Source organism: Podarcis raffonei, chromosome 16, assembly GCF_027172205.1.
Source record: "Podarcis raffonei isolate rPodRaf1 chromosome 16, rPodRaf1.pri, whole genome shotgun sequence".
In the NCBI taxonomy this organism is placed as follows: domain Eukaryota; kingdom Metazoa; phylum Chordata; class Lepidosauria; order Squamata; family Lacertidae; genus Podarcis; species Podarcis raffonei.
This window is the reverse complement of record NC_070617.1, coordinates 1,670,703-1,686,771: the sequence shown is the minus strand read 5'-3', so window position 1 is coordinate 1,686,771 and position 16,069 is coordinate 1,670,703. Positions and strand designations below refer to the sequence as shown.

The following is a 16,069-nucleotide window of genomic DNA, read 5'->3' as shown; positions in this document are numbered from 1 at the left end:
TTTTGCATTTTCTGCATAGGAACTCAGAAAGCTGCCTGTGCTAATGTCTCTATATTGACATTTTCTTAAGAAGTAGACAAGGCAAACTGAGCCATTGCAAAAGTTTATTTTAACATTTATAAGAAAGAAGGGATCAGTAACAACTATGTTCTTGCAACCTTTTTTCCCTGGGACTGTAGTTTTAAGAAGATTATTGCTATGCTCTTCTTTGGACCTGAGAGGGGTGTCTATTCATCTGGGCAGCCCATGACCTCCATATGCACTGCCCAGGCTTGCACCCCAGAGAAGTCACTTTGGTGCTGTTAACATAGTGATGTGACTTCACCCCCGGAGGTGCACTCCATTGTCTCTCAAGACAGCTGGACACCAACAACATCTCTTCTTGCAACAGTACTGTGAGGTAGGTCAGGTTGAATGACAGTTGGTTGTCCAATGCTCTGGCTGAGAAGCTATAGAAATCCTGATCTCTGTGGGCCTCTACTCCATCAGGCTGTCCATTTGGTCTTTTTGTTGTTGCTGTCGTCAAACAACTGGGAGTCAGAGAAATCCTTTTTGATCCATTGCTGTTCACCCAGAGATCCACCACTAGATCCCAGTCTACCTTTTGCCCACTAGACCACCAGCTCTCCATTCAGATCTACCCCACAAAAGCTCTCTGTTCCAGGGCTGAGACAATGGAAGAAGGCCCAGTCAACCTTTGCTCCCAATAATTGAAGCTTGACCTTGTTTCAGTGATCTGTTTGGATCTGGCTGTAGATAGTTGGAGAATTTGTTTCAGGATTCTGGTCTGGGGTTGCAGAGAGATGACTGACTTCCTGAAATGAAAAGGAAAAGGAAAAATGATGATAGAGAGGGTATCTTTTGTTGGTTTACATAGAAGAGCTAGAAGGGAAGGAGACCCACTCTTCAGATAGGAGATATTAGCTGTGTGTGTGTGTGTAAGACAGGAGTGGGGATCAGGCAAAAAAAGGTAGAAACTTCTTTTCTTTTCTTCATTCATTCATAAGATTTTTACCTGCCCTTTATCGTAAGCTCCCGGGGTGAGTAGATAAATCTGGCTATTGTGACTAAGGTAAAGGTAAAGGTACCCCTGCCCGTACGGGCCAGTCTTGCCAGACTCTAGGGTTGTGCGCTCATCTCACTCTATAGGCTGGGAGCCAGCACTGTCCGCAGACACTTCCGGGTCACGTGGCCAGCGTGACAAAGCTGCATCTGGCGAGCCAGCGCAGCACACGGAACGCCGTTTACCTTCCCGCTGGTAAGCGGTCCCCATTTATCTACTTGCACCCGGGGGTGCTTTCGAACTGCTAGGTTGGCAGGTGCTGGGACCGAACGACGGGAGCGCACCCCGCCGCGGGGATTCAAACCGCCGACCATGCGATCGGCAAGTCCTAGGCGCTGAGGTTTTACCCACAGCACCACCCACGTCCCTATATTGTGACTAGTAGCTATCAATAGCCTTATCTTCCTTTCCCATGGAATTTCACCGCCTTTTGCCAGGGTGAGTTCCATTGGCACTGAAGAAGTCTTTTGTTTTGCCTGTCCTGAATCTCCTAAAATCCACCTTCATTTCCCACAAGGTCTATTGTTTTGAGGGCAGATTTATCCCAATCCACTTTCTCCAAACCATGTATGATTTTAAACGCTCCTTTCTCACCTTTTCTTCAAGCTAAAGAGCTCCCCAAGTGCTGAGTGTCTCTGTTTTAGTCTCACCATACCAGACCAACTCGCTCTCACCTGGCTCTCACCCCCTTCTGAAGGGATCCATCTTTTGGGGAACTCTGCATAGTGAAGCCCAGGACTGACGTACCCCTCCTCTCCTCTCACAGAGGCCACGGCTGTAGGGGTGAGACATTAGACAAGTTTATTTGGTTGCACTGAGAAGGCCTGCCTTGCAGGAGAAACCAAGGAAGGAAAAGGTGTTTGTGGCTATGCTGGCTGGCCAAAGATGGGCAAGGAAAGGAAGACATTCCCTACCTCTTTCAGATAGAGCTGTCCTGCTTTTCTTCCATAGCCAGAACCCCAAACCTGCTACCATCACAAGGAGAGGCACAGTGACAACGAACCAGAGTGAAGGACCTGACATGGATGATCCAGAGCTACCTGCAGAGAGCCACAACTGTCCATCAAGAGATAATTGATAGCAACTGCCTCTGTGCCCCATCCCAGGATAAACATGGTTAAAAAATACCTGCCTTTATGAGCTTCTTCTTCTTCTTCTTCTTAAGGAAGTATTTGGGTTCTGCTCATCGTTATAAACCAATCCAGGCAGCACACACAGATTATGGGCTTAATTTTATTTCACTTCATTAATGTATATTGTTATGCACTGAGTTGAATAGGGTCCAGAATGCAGCAGTCTGATTGGTCCTAGAACAATAGGGTCCAGAATGCAGCAGTCTGATTGGTCCACAGGAGCCACCCAATCCAGCTCCAGGTGGAAGTGAATCCGCAACCTGATTGGCCTACAGGAGAATCCCGGAATTAGCCAATCACGTGGGGCCCATTGTGTAAATAATGTATATAAAGCAGACATTCTGGGGGAACTTCCATTCCTCCTCACCACTATGAGCTGAATAAAGAGCATGAAATCCATACTCGACTCCAAGTATATTTCATATATACTGATTAATTGTTGGGAACCTCAAAGGGGACTCAATGGGTGACTTTGGGTGCCTGCCACTGCCTCTTAGCCTAACCTACTCCCCAGGCTTATGGGATTAAATAAGGATGGAGAGAACAATGGACGCCACCTGGAGCTCCTTGGAGAAAAAGCCCTTGCTGTCTTAGATGCCCGCTAAAACCTTTTTAAAATTTCTGCAGGTGTGCCCAGCCACATATTTAGCTGTGTATACTTTGAGTAGTTTTTCCACTAATGCTTATTTTATCTGTGCATTATTAATAATTATTTTCTATTGTATGTACTCTGCTTAGAAATCTCTATTTTGTTTAAACTGGATAAAATACATGGAGACTTGCTCACTGTGGGTTTTGCAGACGTCAAGCAAGTTGAAGGAGTTGCTCCTCTGTTCGGCTGGATTGGTGACCAGGCAGGTGTAGGTGGGCTCTGAAGAGTTGAGCTTCCAGAACAGGTGGAGATCTGTGCCGTTCTCTGTGAGGTGGTACCTGTCTGACCCATCTTCTAAGTCCCTAAGGGGGTCCCCTCTTTTCCAGGATACATCAAATCCCCTCTTTCCAGGCACCTGGCACTGTAGGGTCACATTACAACCATCTGGAGTCTTGGAGACATCTTTGTGGAGAATCTTTGGCTCTGGGATCGGCTCTGTTGAAAAACATATGAAAAAAGACACATCCTCTGTGCCCCTTTCCCCAAGAATGCCAGTAACTTGATAGAACCAGCACTCCTCCGTCCCTTCCTACGGCCAATTCCACAAGAAACAGATGAGGATGGCAAAATAATTACTTACCATATACAGTGAGGCAGAGTTTATGATCTTTCAACGTTCCTGTACTGAATGTCACACGAACTCCATATATTCCACTGTCCTCCATCTCCAGATCTTTGATCCTCAGTGTGGATTCATTGGCAATTTCTATCCTCTGCCCAAACCTGTCATTTGGATCTGGCCGCTCCAGCTTCTGTTTCCTGAACTTAGCAATCTGCACCCTTATGCCGTTCCACTGAAAGTTCCACTCAATGAAGGCCCATCGTTCTGCTGATGAGACATTGGCAGGAAGCAAGACGGATCGTCCCAGGATCCCGCTCACCTGATGCAGGGTCTGATTCTGTGATGAGTTGCTTACAGCACCTTTTTTTTAAGGAAAAGAGAAAAAGAATGGAAAAGGTGGCAAATCAATCATATGTCTACTGCATTGATGCGTACAGGAAGCCCAGAATCAAGCCCATAATCTTCTGTATTCTTAGTAAATCTTGGTATTTACATAAGCTCTTTGCTAGATTCTGAAGTTCTGTAAACAACTATTCCCAACTCTACAGTTCTATGATTCTAAATCATTGTTGAATTGCTGAAGTAGTTTTAATTAGATTTTGAATAAAGGTGTAATTAATTGTTACTGTTTTGAATGTTGTAGTGTTATTATCTCCCTTATTTTCTACATCATGCAAATCATTATTCTGAATGATGCTTTTTATGGTGTAGAGGGCACTGCGGATGAATTTTTGGAACCAAGCGGCATTGGCCCAAAAAACTTTGGGAAGCACTTATCTGAATTAAAAACTTTGTCATTTGAAGTTGATGCCATCAGTGAAATAGCTAGAACTCTTTCAACAGCACAGAAATGAACTAGAAGTCAGTGCAGTGAGTTAAAAATTGCAGGGCATTTATAGCAATGCTGTTATGTTTTCGAGCCAATTGTACCTTCCAAAAGAGTCCTCCAGCTCAGCTCTATATGATAGCTGAATCATTATCCTCTCTACATCCAGAAAGATTTAGCTCCCATGTGATTTCCTACTATTGAGACTGAACCGTAGTCAGGACTCAGGACAAAGCATGTCAATTCTGCAATTATGAAAACAAAGCGAGCTACAAACAGGGAGAGTCAGTAAAGCGAATCAAACTCACTAATGACATCCTAGAGGACAGCTCTTAATTTCAGTGCTTGAGAGGAAAACAAATCTGATTAGATCCTGCTATTTACATGTGAGGAGTTTGATCCATGTGAACCATGGAAGTAGAAATAAAACGTGCAGGATCAACCACTTGTGACTTTAATCACAATTTCCTAGCAAAGGAGAGTTCTTCCTCCACCTCTAACTGCCATGTTTCCACTCAAATATATTTCATGAAAGAACTAAAAATGCTGCTTTTATTGATGCAGCTGTTTATTTCATATTTGCTGCTCAGAGTTCTACTTAATTGTGATTTTTTATTTTATATGTTGTGGGGCTATTTGAGAACCTTTCAATTTTAAGAACCAGATTGCAAAATTTGCTAAGTAGAATTTTGGAAAAGGGACCCCTTTTGTCTATTCAAATTCAAGAGGATTTTCTCAGAGGCCATGGATGGGTAGGAATTAAAGCTGGGTCTACCATTTTGGAAAAGTCAAAGTATTTCAATAATATTATGTTTTGTAATGCAAATTATATATTTTTATTGTTATTCATTCATTCATTCATTCAACCCAGTAAGATAATATATTTTTATTGCTATAGACTTGAGGCTTAGAAAGAAACCCAACCATAGTTCTGTTCTTGAAAATGAACTAAAAAGACAGATTAGTAAGATTCTTCTCGGCCAAACTGAAGATGTTTCTATCTAACAAGATTCTACAACTGTGTCATCTTTATTTCCCCGCAATTAGAGAGAAAGGTTGGGAACTATCAGTCGTGCAGTTTTATATATTGCATAATTAAAGAAACACAAGCTTTACAATAAACTGCTGACTCTACAGCTAAGCCCACCCCTGATTTCTAGCCCATTCAACTTGCCTTTCCTCATCCTATTCGCTTTTTTCCTCCAGCAATAGATGTTTGATTCACCAAAGGTCTCCACCTTCACAGCTCCATTGTCAAAGGTTTACAAGTGATCAAAGAACAGAAGCTGAAGTCGTGGTTACTCCTTGCGGCTATGGAGCTGATAAGTGTCTATCTCCTCTTTGCAAAGCATGGAAACATACATTTCTGGTTTCCTCCTTCAACACCCACTCCCCATCAAAATTCCGATGTGTTAAGGCTTTAGCAAGCCTTGGTCAACTTACCAGAATAGGAGCAGATTAATGTGCAGCATAGAAGAAGGGTCTGGAGACTTTTGCCAGCGCGCAACACAGCCATCTCTGGCCTCGGGTGTGGAGAACTCTCCCACTGCACACAAATCCTTTGCTGCTCGCTTGTTTCTTTAGAGGAGGCGGTGAGGAGTCGTGTCCGGTGTGGCTGACATAGAGCCCACCAAAGGGGTTTGTCCCTTTGGGGTCAACCCTTCTGGGTTGGGCCGAAGGCAAAGGCACCACCCCTTTTTCTTATTGGTTTCCCCTGGGATGTTTGTGATCACTGCTGCTCAACAAGCCACCCCTCCAAGTCCAGCTGAAACCAGAAAACTAGACCCAGGCTACCATGTGGCGCATTCTGGATCTGTACATTAAGAAATGATCAATTGAAGGTAAAAATAGAAACTAGGGGAGTGTTGAAAAAAGGAGGTCAGGGTGTGGAAGTGAGCCCAGGATAAACTTCCTACCTTCCCACAGGTATAGCAGTGGGAGAGGCATATGGAGACCTTTGAGGAATGGTCTCCTGAACCCAAGGTAGGGACAATGTCCCCCAGAAGCCTCCACAAACAGAAATTCACAGCTGATAACTTACTATTTTCACAGCACCACCATCACTGCAGTGCTTTGTACTTGTGTTAACACAGGTGTCTGTGGGTGCACAGATATCCAAAAGCCCCTTCCCCCCCCGAAAGTAGGCTTCTAAGAAGTACTATATTTCTATTCTATTGTAAACCAAAATGGTTGTGAATAGTGGGGGGTTGTGTGATGAGACTAGTTTTGTGTAGTGTGAGCGGGTTCAGTGATTGCATTACATGGTTGTTATTTGGGAGTAATATTTATGGATTTCAAAAATATTCAAATTCATAAAATTTATATACTACTTAATTGAGAAAAAAAACCCCAAAACAACCCAACAACTCAAAGTGGGTTTACAAACAAGAGTAAAGTAATAAATTTATCAATCATAGCAGCTTAAAAACAGCTGTTTGAAACATTCAAAAATAATTAAAATCAATGATGAAATATTTCGCTGTTACATTGCATTTTGATGTATCTTGCTATATTTTGATGTTTTCTATGTGATTTTTTTCCATGGTTCTTCGTTATACATGGTTTAATGATATTTATTTAACTACATTGTTTGAATTGTGGAATGATGATGAGCATCACTTGGTTTTGAATGTGGGACTTCTATTGTATTGCTGGCATTGATTCCTTTGTCGTTGGGAACCTTAAACTGCTTAGAGTTTCTGCTGAAATGTGAATCGGAATATAAATGAACCAAAATAACTAATCAGTTGCAGCATGTATGTATTCTGCCCACTGGAGAAAATCTATCTACAAGACCAAAATGATTGGTGATGCCTCTAGGGCAGATGGGAGGGAGGAAGGAGGAGGAAGACCACCAGTCTGATTCCAGAACTCACAGGAAAAGCAGGAAAGGGCTGCAGGACCACAGACAGCTCAGAGCAAGCACCTTTCTCCAACAAAAGAGGAGAGGAGACTGAGGCCTTTATGCCTCTGCTGCCTTGTGAGAACTTCAGTGCAGCCAACCCACTAGCCTGAAGATGGGAGCTCCTCCTTCACTCCATAGCCTACCTCCTGGGGCTCTCCTGGACTGATGATGTGCAGCTGAAGGCATCTGGTTTCTTCTGGTGCAGGAAAAGATGTCCATGAGGGTCTAAGCTCTGGCCCTACAGGCCCTGGTGGTCCAGGAGGTTCTTCTGGGCATCCTTGTCCCACCACTTCAGACACACTGTTCTCCTTATCTTTCACTGCCATCTCTTAGCCCTAACCGGAACCCAGTTTCCTGTCTGGTGCCCCCACAGCATCTCATTCTGTGCCCAAATTGCTGCCGGATACAGAGGTGACAGTGACAGCCAGGAAGTAACTCCAAGACTTCTTCACCTAGTAAAGCATCATCTGAGTCCATGTTCTTATTTCTAGGAGTCCCAGGCTGTGGACACAAGAGTCGGCTCCCTTGGTTGCCTTTCGACACATTTATCTGTACTTTCTGGTTCTCTGGAAACCATCAACCCAGTTTGTTTTCTGTTGCTGTTGCAACCAGCCCACAGCAGAAGGAAGTGGCAGAACTGCAAGGATGCTCAGAATATGAGATTTTCCTTTCCTCTCTCTCTCTCTCTCTCTCTCTCTCTCTCTCTCTCTCTGTCTCTTTGTGTGTGCGTGTGTGTGTGTGTGAGAGAGAGAGAGAGAGAGAGCTTTGTGGTTGCCTGATTCATTGTTTGTGTTAGCAGTGTTTCTGTTTCCCTGTCTATCCCATTGTTAAGGATTTGTGTTAAGCGATTGTCTGATGTGTGCATCTGAACTGTATCTGTTAGGAACGTGTGACTGCATGTGTGCAGTTTTGGGGTGGTTATAAATGAAATCGCTTAGCTTCATTCAACATTTTATATATATATATATATATCTAATTCCACAAAGCAGCTTAGACCATACAAAATAAAACCAACACCAGGTTCTGGACACGAAAATACAAAAATGTTGCAGAATACAAAAATAAATAAATAAATCAAAATGCATTTCAACTAAAGCATAAACCAGTGTAAAAAATAGGGTACATAAATAGATTGTAAAACATAACACAGATCACCAAAAGCGTATTAAGACATAAAAGCCAATAAAACCCAAAACTGTTCAAGGCAGAGTGGAGCAGCACAGAGTCAAGCAAAGTGGTAGATGGTATGAAACAAAATAACTTCTCCGTGGAAGACCTGGAGAAAGTCATGCATCTTCTGCGTATGAAGCTATGCAGCAAAGCTATTTAGAAGAAGAGAAGAGTTTGGATTTGATATCCCGCTTTATCACTACCCGAAGGAGTTTCAAAGCGGCTAACCATCTTCTTTCCCTTCCTCCCCCACAACAAACACTCTGTGAGGTGAGTGGGGCTGAGAGACTTCAGAGAAGTGTGACTGGCCCAAGGTCACCCAGCGGCTGCAGGTGGAGGAGCGGGGAAGCGAACCCAGTTCATCAGATTACAAGTCCACCACTCTTATCCACTATACCACATTGGCTCTCTATTTATCTTGTGAACCATCCTGAGACCTGCAGGTATAGGGCGGTGTACTTACTAAATAAATAAATAAATAAATAAATAAATAAATAAGGTGCTAAGGCACACTTTAGTGCAGAAAGGAGTTCTGCAGTTCAGGGGCTGCCATATAGAACGGGGCTCACCTACATCACCACCCACTGAGCTTCTGAGAGTGGTGGAACTGCCAAGTGGGAATGCAGGAAGACATCCTTTTCCTTCCTGCCTCGTCTTTATCGCCTGCACCACTATTTCCGTTCCACTGCCGTTCATCTTCCACCCAAAACTACACTGTCTCACTGCTGGTAACGTAACGTTCGTAATTGCATTAAGTCGTTACGTTTTCTGACCCCAATCCTTTCAATGCAAGAGGAACACAATGCAAATGAGGAAAGAACCGTAATCAATTGCAAATCGTTTCTCCTGGTTATATTCAATGAATTGCTCTCCATTCCAGACATGGGACAAAGAAGTGGAAGCCAGCAATTTCTTCTTCTGTCTCTGTCTCCACTGGAATTATTGGACATCCCTTCTGTCAACAGGGCGCCCTCTGCTGACCTTAACACCTGGGAGGGTCTGTAGGGAAGAAGCCACTCTTTCAGAAATTTGGGGTCTCCATCAGTTTCAACACTAACTGAATATCATGTATTGTGCCCAGAAACAAAGTTGTATTATTATTATTATTATTATTATTATTATTATTATTATTATTATTATTTTATTTATACCCTGCCCATATGGCTAAGTTTCCCCAGCCACTCTGGGCGGCTCCCAATCGAGTGTTAAAACAATACAGCATTAAATATTAAAACTTCCCTAAACAGGGCTGCCTTCAGATGTCTTTTAAAGACAGGATAGCTGCTTATTTCCTTCACATCTGAAGGGAGGGCATTCAACAGGGCGGGCGCCACTACTGAGAAGGCCCCCTCTCTCTGGTTCCCTGTAACCTCACTTCTCGCAGCGAGGGAACTGCTAGAAGGCCCTCGGAGTTGGACCTCAGTGTCCAAGCTGGACAATGGGGGTGGAGACACTGCTTCAGGTCTACTGAACCAAGGCCGTTTAGAGCTTTAAAGGCCAGCACCAACACTTTGAATTGTGCTCAGAAACGTACTGGGAGCCAATGTAGGTCTTTCAAGACTGGTGTTATGTGGTCCTGGCAGCCGCTCCCAGTCACCAGTCTAGCTGCCACATTCTGGGTTAATTGCAGTTTCCGGGTCACCTTCAAAGGTAGCCCCACGTAGAGTGCAATGCAGTAGTCCAAGCGGGAGATAACTAGAGCATGCGCCACTCTGGCGAGACAGTCTGCGGGCAACCAGTTGCAACCAGTGCAGCCATTGTAAAACCCCTGCTATGAGAGCTCAAGTGCCTCAGTGTTCCTCAGCAATCCTCTTTATAGGCTGGCTCGGTGTTACCTGCTCAGACAAACAAACATCAAAGCCACAGCCTCCCCTTTGCATGCTCCCCCCTTCAATTCTTCATATAAAAGGCCTTTCTTTCTCTGTATGCCGTGTGGTTCCGGTGTTCTGGGAAGGGGGTGTTGTTGTGGACAGGAAGCAGGAGTGAGAGCAGAGAAAGGTTTCAAAAACACTCTGCACATACTCAGAGGCAATGTCCTTGTTCCTCCACTGTAGGAAAACAAAAACAAAAATCCTTTGTCATTCTGTGCATTATCAGGGCATGATCCTGTCTGTCATCCTCCTCTGTCTAGTTCTGTCTATTGCTCAGTTGGGTTTCCAGTTGCTCCACAACAACATTCACATGACCTCAGTGAGCATTTCAGTTTCAAATACTCTGATTATTTCTACTTTTAGTTAAGTGGTTTTTTATTTAGTTACTTGGTTTAGAGGGGAGCAACTGCCCCCTCCCCACGGCTATGCACATGGTTATTATTGTTGCATTTCTTTTACTGCCAGAACATGAAGAAATGCTTGTGGAAATTTCTGCCTCATGTCTGACCATAAGCACTGAATGTGGGGGGTCTCAGAGTAGCCTGTAACAGCCTAACGAGGAACTCTTTAAAGAGGATTTGAGGGTTTTTTTAAAAAAGGGTCTAGATTAAGGTTACCAGACGTCCCTGTTTCTCGGGGACAGTCCCCGGATTTACAAATCAGTCCCCATAAAAAATCCATTGAAGTTGAAAAGTGTCCCCAGATTCATTGGAAAAAATCTGGTAACCTTAGTTTAGATCAGCCTTTCTCCACCTGTGGGTCCCCAAATGTTGTTGAACTACAACTCCCATCACCCCTAGCTAGCAAGGCAAGAGCTCAGGGATGATGGGAGCTGTAGTCCAACAACATCTGGGGACCCACAGGTTGAGAACTGCTGGTCTAGATGGATGGTTAAATAAATAAATACTGTATTGCTTTGATCATAAGCCATTACCCTTAACATGAGATTTCTTAAATTATGGCTTCTCTAAGAGAACCAGTGTGGTAAAGTGGTTTTAGTGTCAGACTAGGACTTGGGAGGTCAGAGTTCAAATCCTCCCACTTGACCATGAACCTCACTGACTGTGTCCTTGGGGGCCAGTCATAGCCTCTCAGTGCCTTGAGGGGGGTGTTATTGGGTTATCGTTCTTATTTTGATTTTCTATTTCATGATCTTTTCTGTGAACCGGCCTGAGACCTCTGGTTATAGGGTGGTATATAAATTTTATAATAATATATAATCCACTTCACAGATTGAGTGACGAGAGGGAGAGCCACTTACTTCACCTTGAGCTCTTTGGCAAAAAAGTTGGGCTGGAAATACAATATATGCAATAAATAAAATGAGTGCAACCCTTATCAATGGGTTGATTAGGAGGTAGGTGAGGTTGTGGCTTAATACTCTCACCATTTTGTAACCTGCTTTTTATTTTATTTTTTTAAAAAATGTGTTAATAATTTTATAAGCATTAAGTGGCCCCCAAACAAATGAAACACTCCCATTGCTATATCAAGTCACCTTCCTTTCATTCAGTTCCACACTCATCTCACCTGCTCATGCCCAACTTTGGGGACGTTCCTCATTGTCTGTTGTGATGCAGGAGAGTGCTGGTTCTCTGGAATTGTGGAGGCAATTTCTGCAGAGTGTAAAATGAAACACGTTGTTTGCTTATTAGGCAGATGTATATACTGTTCAACTTAAAATTACCTATGTAGTATATGACATGTTTAAAAACAATATATCATTCAGTATTAAAATTCAAATAAACAGTGAATAAGATCATCATGTGAAGAAATAAGAGTAACACATGCGTCAAAAGACTTCTATGACTTATATGAACAGGGAGGAAATTCCATAGTCACAGATTAATAGAGATGTTCCTACCTCTTTTTAAATATGTATTTCCTCTTCCATATTATTACAGAACATGCCAGAATTAAAATGAAGCTGATGGGAAGGCAGATCATCCACCAGAGTCTCTGCTGACTACCTGTAAGAGTCCGTTGAGATATAGCACAGTAGCAAAATGTAAGGTTAAGTTGGCAAAGATATACAAATTGAAATCCAACCTCTGTTGGAGATGTGTTGGAGAAATAGGAACAACAATACATATGTGGTGGAGGTGTGAGTAAAATAAGAAATTTTGGATAGTAGTACACAAAGAACGGGAAGTGGGTGGCGTTGTGGGTTAAACCACAGAGCCTAGGACTTGCTGATCAGAAGGTCAGCAGTTCGAATCCCCGCGACGAGGTGAGCTCCCGTTGCTCGGTCCTTGCTCCTGCCCACCTAGCAGTTCAAAAGCACGTCAAAGTGCAAGTAGATAAAGAGGTACCGCTCCGGCGGGAAGGTAAACGGCGTTTCCGTGCGCTGCTCTGGTTCACCAGAAGCGGCTTAGTCCTGCTGGCCACATGACCCAGAAGCTGTATGCCGGCTCCCTCAGCCAATAAAGCGAAATGAGCACCGCAACCCCAGAGTAGGCCATGACTGGACCTAATGGTCAGGGGTCCCTTTACCTTTACCTTCCACAAAGAACCAAAGAAGATGTTGAAAATATCAATAACAAAGAAACCAGAAACATATCTCCTTGGATTGATAGATGATAAGATACCACAGGGGGAGAGAATTTTTCTATATGCAAGTACAGCTGCTAGAATAATGATTGCTGCTAGGTGGAAGTCACAAATTATACCCACAAAGGAGGAATGGATTTGTAACCTAAATGAATATTTAATTTTGGCAAAATTAACTGCTATAATAAATCAGTCGAATCAAAAAATTTAAAAGGAGTGGAAATGCTTTGATGAATATATGGCAAAATATTGCTCAAAAAAAGCTATGCTAATATGCCTAGATTAAAATGTGAAGTACTGGACAGAAGAAAAATTAGTAAGGGAATATATAGATGATTTGAGAAGGTTGTAGAATGCAAAGATTATTGTAAATTGTATAATGTGGAGGACATTGAGTGGGGGCGGAGTGAAGTGGGAGGAAGGAGAAAAGAATAATATGATGGATTGAGGAAATAGAAATGTAAATGTATGGGGAGGAAATGGTGTTGGCTTTGGTACATCTGTATTGTAATGTAATATGTGAGAACCAATTTTTAAAAAAAGGAAAAGGGGGGATGCAAAAAAATTAATAAATAGCAAACTGTGAGGTGGATTAGTGACTGGCTCAAGGTCACACAGTGAGCTTCATGGCCATGTAGGGATTTGAACTTGGGTCTCTCAGGTCCAACTCTCTAACCACTACACCACACTGGCTCTATGCCAACAAGTTCCACTTTTATAGACTTAATTCGAGGTTTCCCTGGGTTACTCTGGCACAGAATTTTAATCTGGCACTTGGAGATGGGTTTAAAGGGGTGGGTGACTCCAAAGAGGCATCAGGGGAGCGGAAGGCGACCTGTAGCCCTCCCAATGCTGTTGGACTCCAACTCCCATCATCCTCAGCAACCAGCAGGTCAGGGATGATGGGACCTTGGGAGTCCAGCAACATCTGGGGGACTCCACTCAGACTGCCCCTGCATTAGAGCCTCAACAGGGTTGAGTGAGTCAGGCTTAGAAAATACATCTTAAAAGCACTGTCACCCAATTTAGTCATGACTACCTAAAAGCTCATTGGTCTCATGGGTTTACTCTAAGGGTGACTAAAGTGCAGAGTCAAACTTTATGATCGGGAGATCATCCTTTAATCTGGGATATGCATTCATCTCCATGGTAGGAATAGCACGTAAACCAGAGTCTTGAAGATATCCGTCATAGGAAGCTGCCCTGTACTGACTCAGACCATTGGGTCTATCTAGCTTAATATAGCCTACACTGACTGGTAGAGACTCCCCAGGTTTAGGGTAGGGGACAAGACAGAAGTACTGTTTTGGGGGGACAGGGGGCAGGTGGGTGTGGGGGACTCCCTGGTCCTGAATGGGACAACTGTGCCCCTGAAGGACCAGGTGCGCAGCCTGGGAGTCATTTTGGACTCACAGCTGTCCATGGAGGCACAGGTCAATTCTGTGTCCAGGGCAGCTGTCTACCAGCTCCATCTGAAACGTAGGGATGAGACCCTACCTGCCTGCAGATTGTCTTGCCAGAGTGACGCATGCTCTAGTTATCTCCCGCTTGGACTACTCCAATGCGCTCTACGTGGGGTTACCTTTGAAGGTGACCCAGAAAATACAACTAATCCAGAATGTGGCAGCTAGACTGGTGACTGGAAATGGCAGCTGAGACCACATAACACCGGTCTTGAAAGACCTACATTGGGTCCCAGTACATTTCCAAGCAAATTCAAAGTGTTGGTGCTGACCTTCAAAGCCCTAAAAGGCCTCGGCCAAGTATACCTGAAGGAGCATCTCCACTCCCATTGTTCTGCCCGGACACTGAGGTCCAGCTCCGAGGGCCTTCTGGCAGTTCTCTCACTGTGAGAAGCCAAGTTACAGGGAACCAGGCAGAGGGCCTTCTTGGTGGTGGTGCCCGCCCTGTGGAACTCCCTCCCATCAGATGTCAAAGAAATGAACAACTATCTGAAGTTTAGAAGACATCTGAAGGCAGCCCTGTTTAGGGAAGTTTTTAATGACTGATGTTTTAATGTATTTTTAATCTTTTGTTGAAAGCCACCCAGAGTGGCTGGGGAAACGCAGCCAGATGGGCGTGGTATAAATAATAGATATTATTATTATTATTATTATTCCTAGCCCTGCCTGAAGATTCCAAAGGGATTGGACCTGAGACCTTCTTGCAAACAAAGCAGGGGCTCTACCACTGTAAAGGTAAAGGTAAAGGGACCCCTGACCATTAGGTCCAGTCTTGGCCGACTCTGGGGTTGTGGCGCTCATCTTGCTTTATTGGCCGAGGGAGCCGGCGTACAACTTCCGGGTCATGTGGCCAGCAGGACTAAGCCGCTTCTGGCGAACCCGAGCAGTGCAGGGAAATGCTGTTAACCTTCCCGCCGGAGCGGTACCTATTTATCTACTTGCACTTTGACGTCCTTTCGAACTGCTAGGTTGGCAGGAGCAGGGACCGAGCAACGGGAGCTCACCCCGTCGCGGGGATTCGAACCACCAACCTTCTGATCAGCAAGTCCTAGGCTCTGTGGTTTAACCCACAGTGCCACCCGCGTCCCTCTACCTCTTAATTCTAAAAACACATCCTCTTCTTAGATTTCCAAATTCTTGTGGCTGGGAGTCCCACTCCTCAAAGACATGAATGGACCCTCCACTGCTGCCTTGTCCCTGCCCCAATATATTCACAACCCCAAGCAGCGATATGGGGTGATGGGGTAAAGGGGTGCAATGCATCGTTTGGAGGAAGGTGCCATAAATTACTGACCTTCATCATCAGTTGGGCAGATGCTGAGCAAGCTGAAGGAGATGTCCTTCTCTCCAATGGGATTTCTGACCAGGCAGGTGAAAGTGGAGTCACCGGCGTTGGGCCACCACAACTGGAGACTGGTTCCATTGTCAGAGATCTGGTACCCGTCCAAGCCATCTCCTAAGTCTCTGAGGGGTTCCCCTCTTTTCCAGGAGATGTCAAATTCCCCCTTTCCAGACACCTGACATTGCAGGGTTACATCACATATGCCTGAGCTGTTGGAGACGTCTCTGGGGAGAATCTGAAGTTCTGGCACGGGCTCTGTTTGAAGAGAAATGGGAAAGATGTGATGTTTGCACCTTATGCCTGTCAGAAACCGGCCAAACGCTGTCAATCCTATTCCATTATAATAAAATACAAGAGTCATGTAATCCAGCTGCTTGCAATGCAGGCATCACAGCTACATTTAGTAGAAATCTCCTTTCTTATCATTTAAATTCATTGGTTTGGGACCTATCATCTAGAGCAGCAGAGAACAAGCTTGTTCCAGCTTCCATGTGACAGCCCTTCAAATATCAGCATGGGTGTAGCCAGGGTT

General features: G+C 44.2%; 2 protein-coding genes across 2 annotated transcripts in view; both read right to left on the bottom strand.

Moving 5' to 3' along the window:
• Positions 1 to 16,069, bottom strand: part of LOC128403388 (SLAM family member 6-like) — a 58,514-nt gene that overhangs the window by 15,463 nt on the left and 26,982 nt on the right. The gene's annotated exons all lie outside the window — the stretch shown is intronic.
• On the bottom strand, positions 85 to 5,920 carry LOC128403390 (CD48 antigen-like). Its single transcript, XM_053368121.1, has 6 exons — positions 5,680 to 5,920; positions 3,429 to 3,770; positions 2,984 to 3,283; positions 1,978 to 2,103; positions 1,738 to 1,838; positions 85 to 815 (listed from the first exon to the last, which is right to left on the bottom strand). Exons 1-6 carry the CDS (start codon positions 5,750 to 5,752, stop codon positions 729 to 731), a joined length of 1,029 nt encoding a protein of 342 aa, XP_053224096.1. The 5' UTR covers positions 5,753 to 5,920; the 3' UTR covers positions 85 to 728.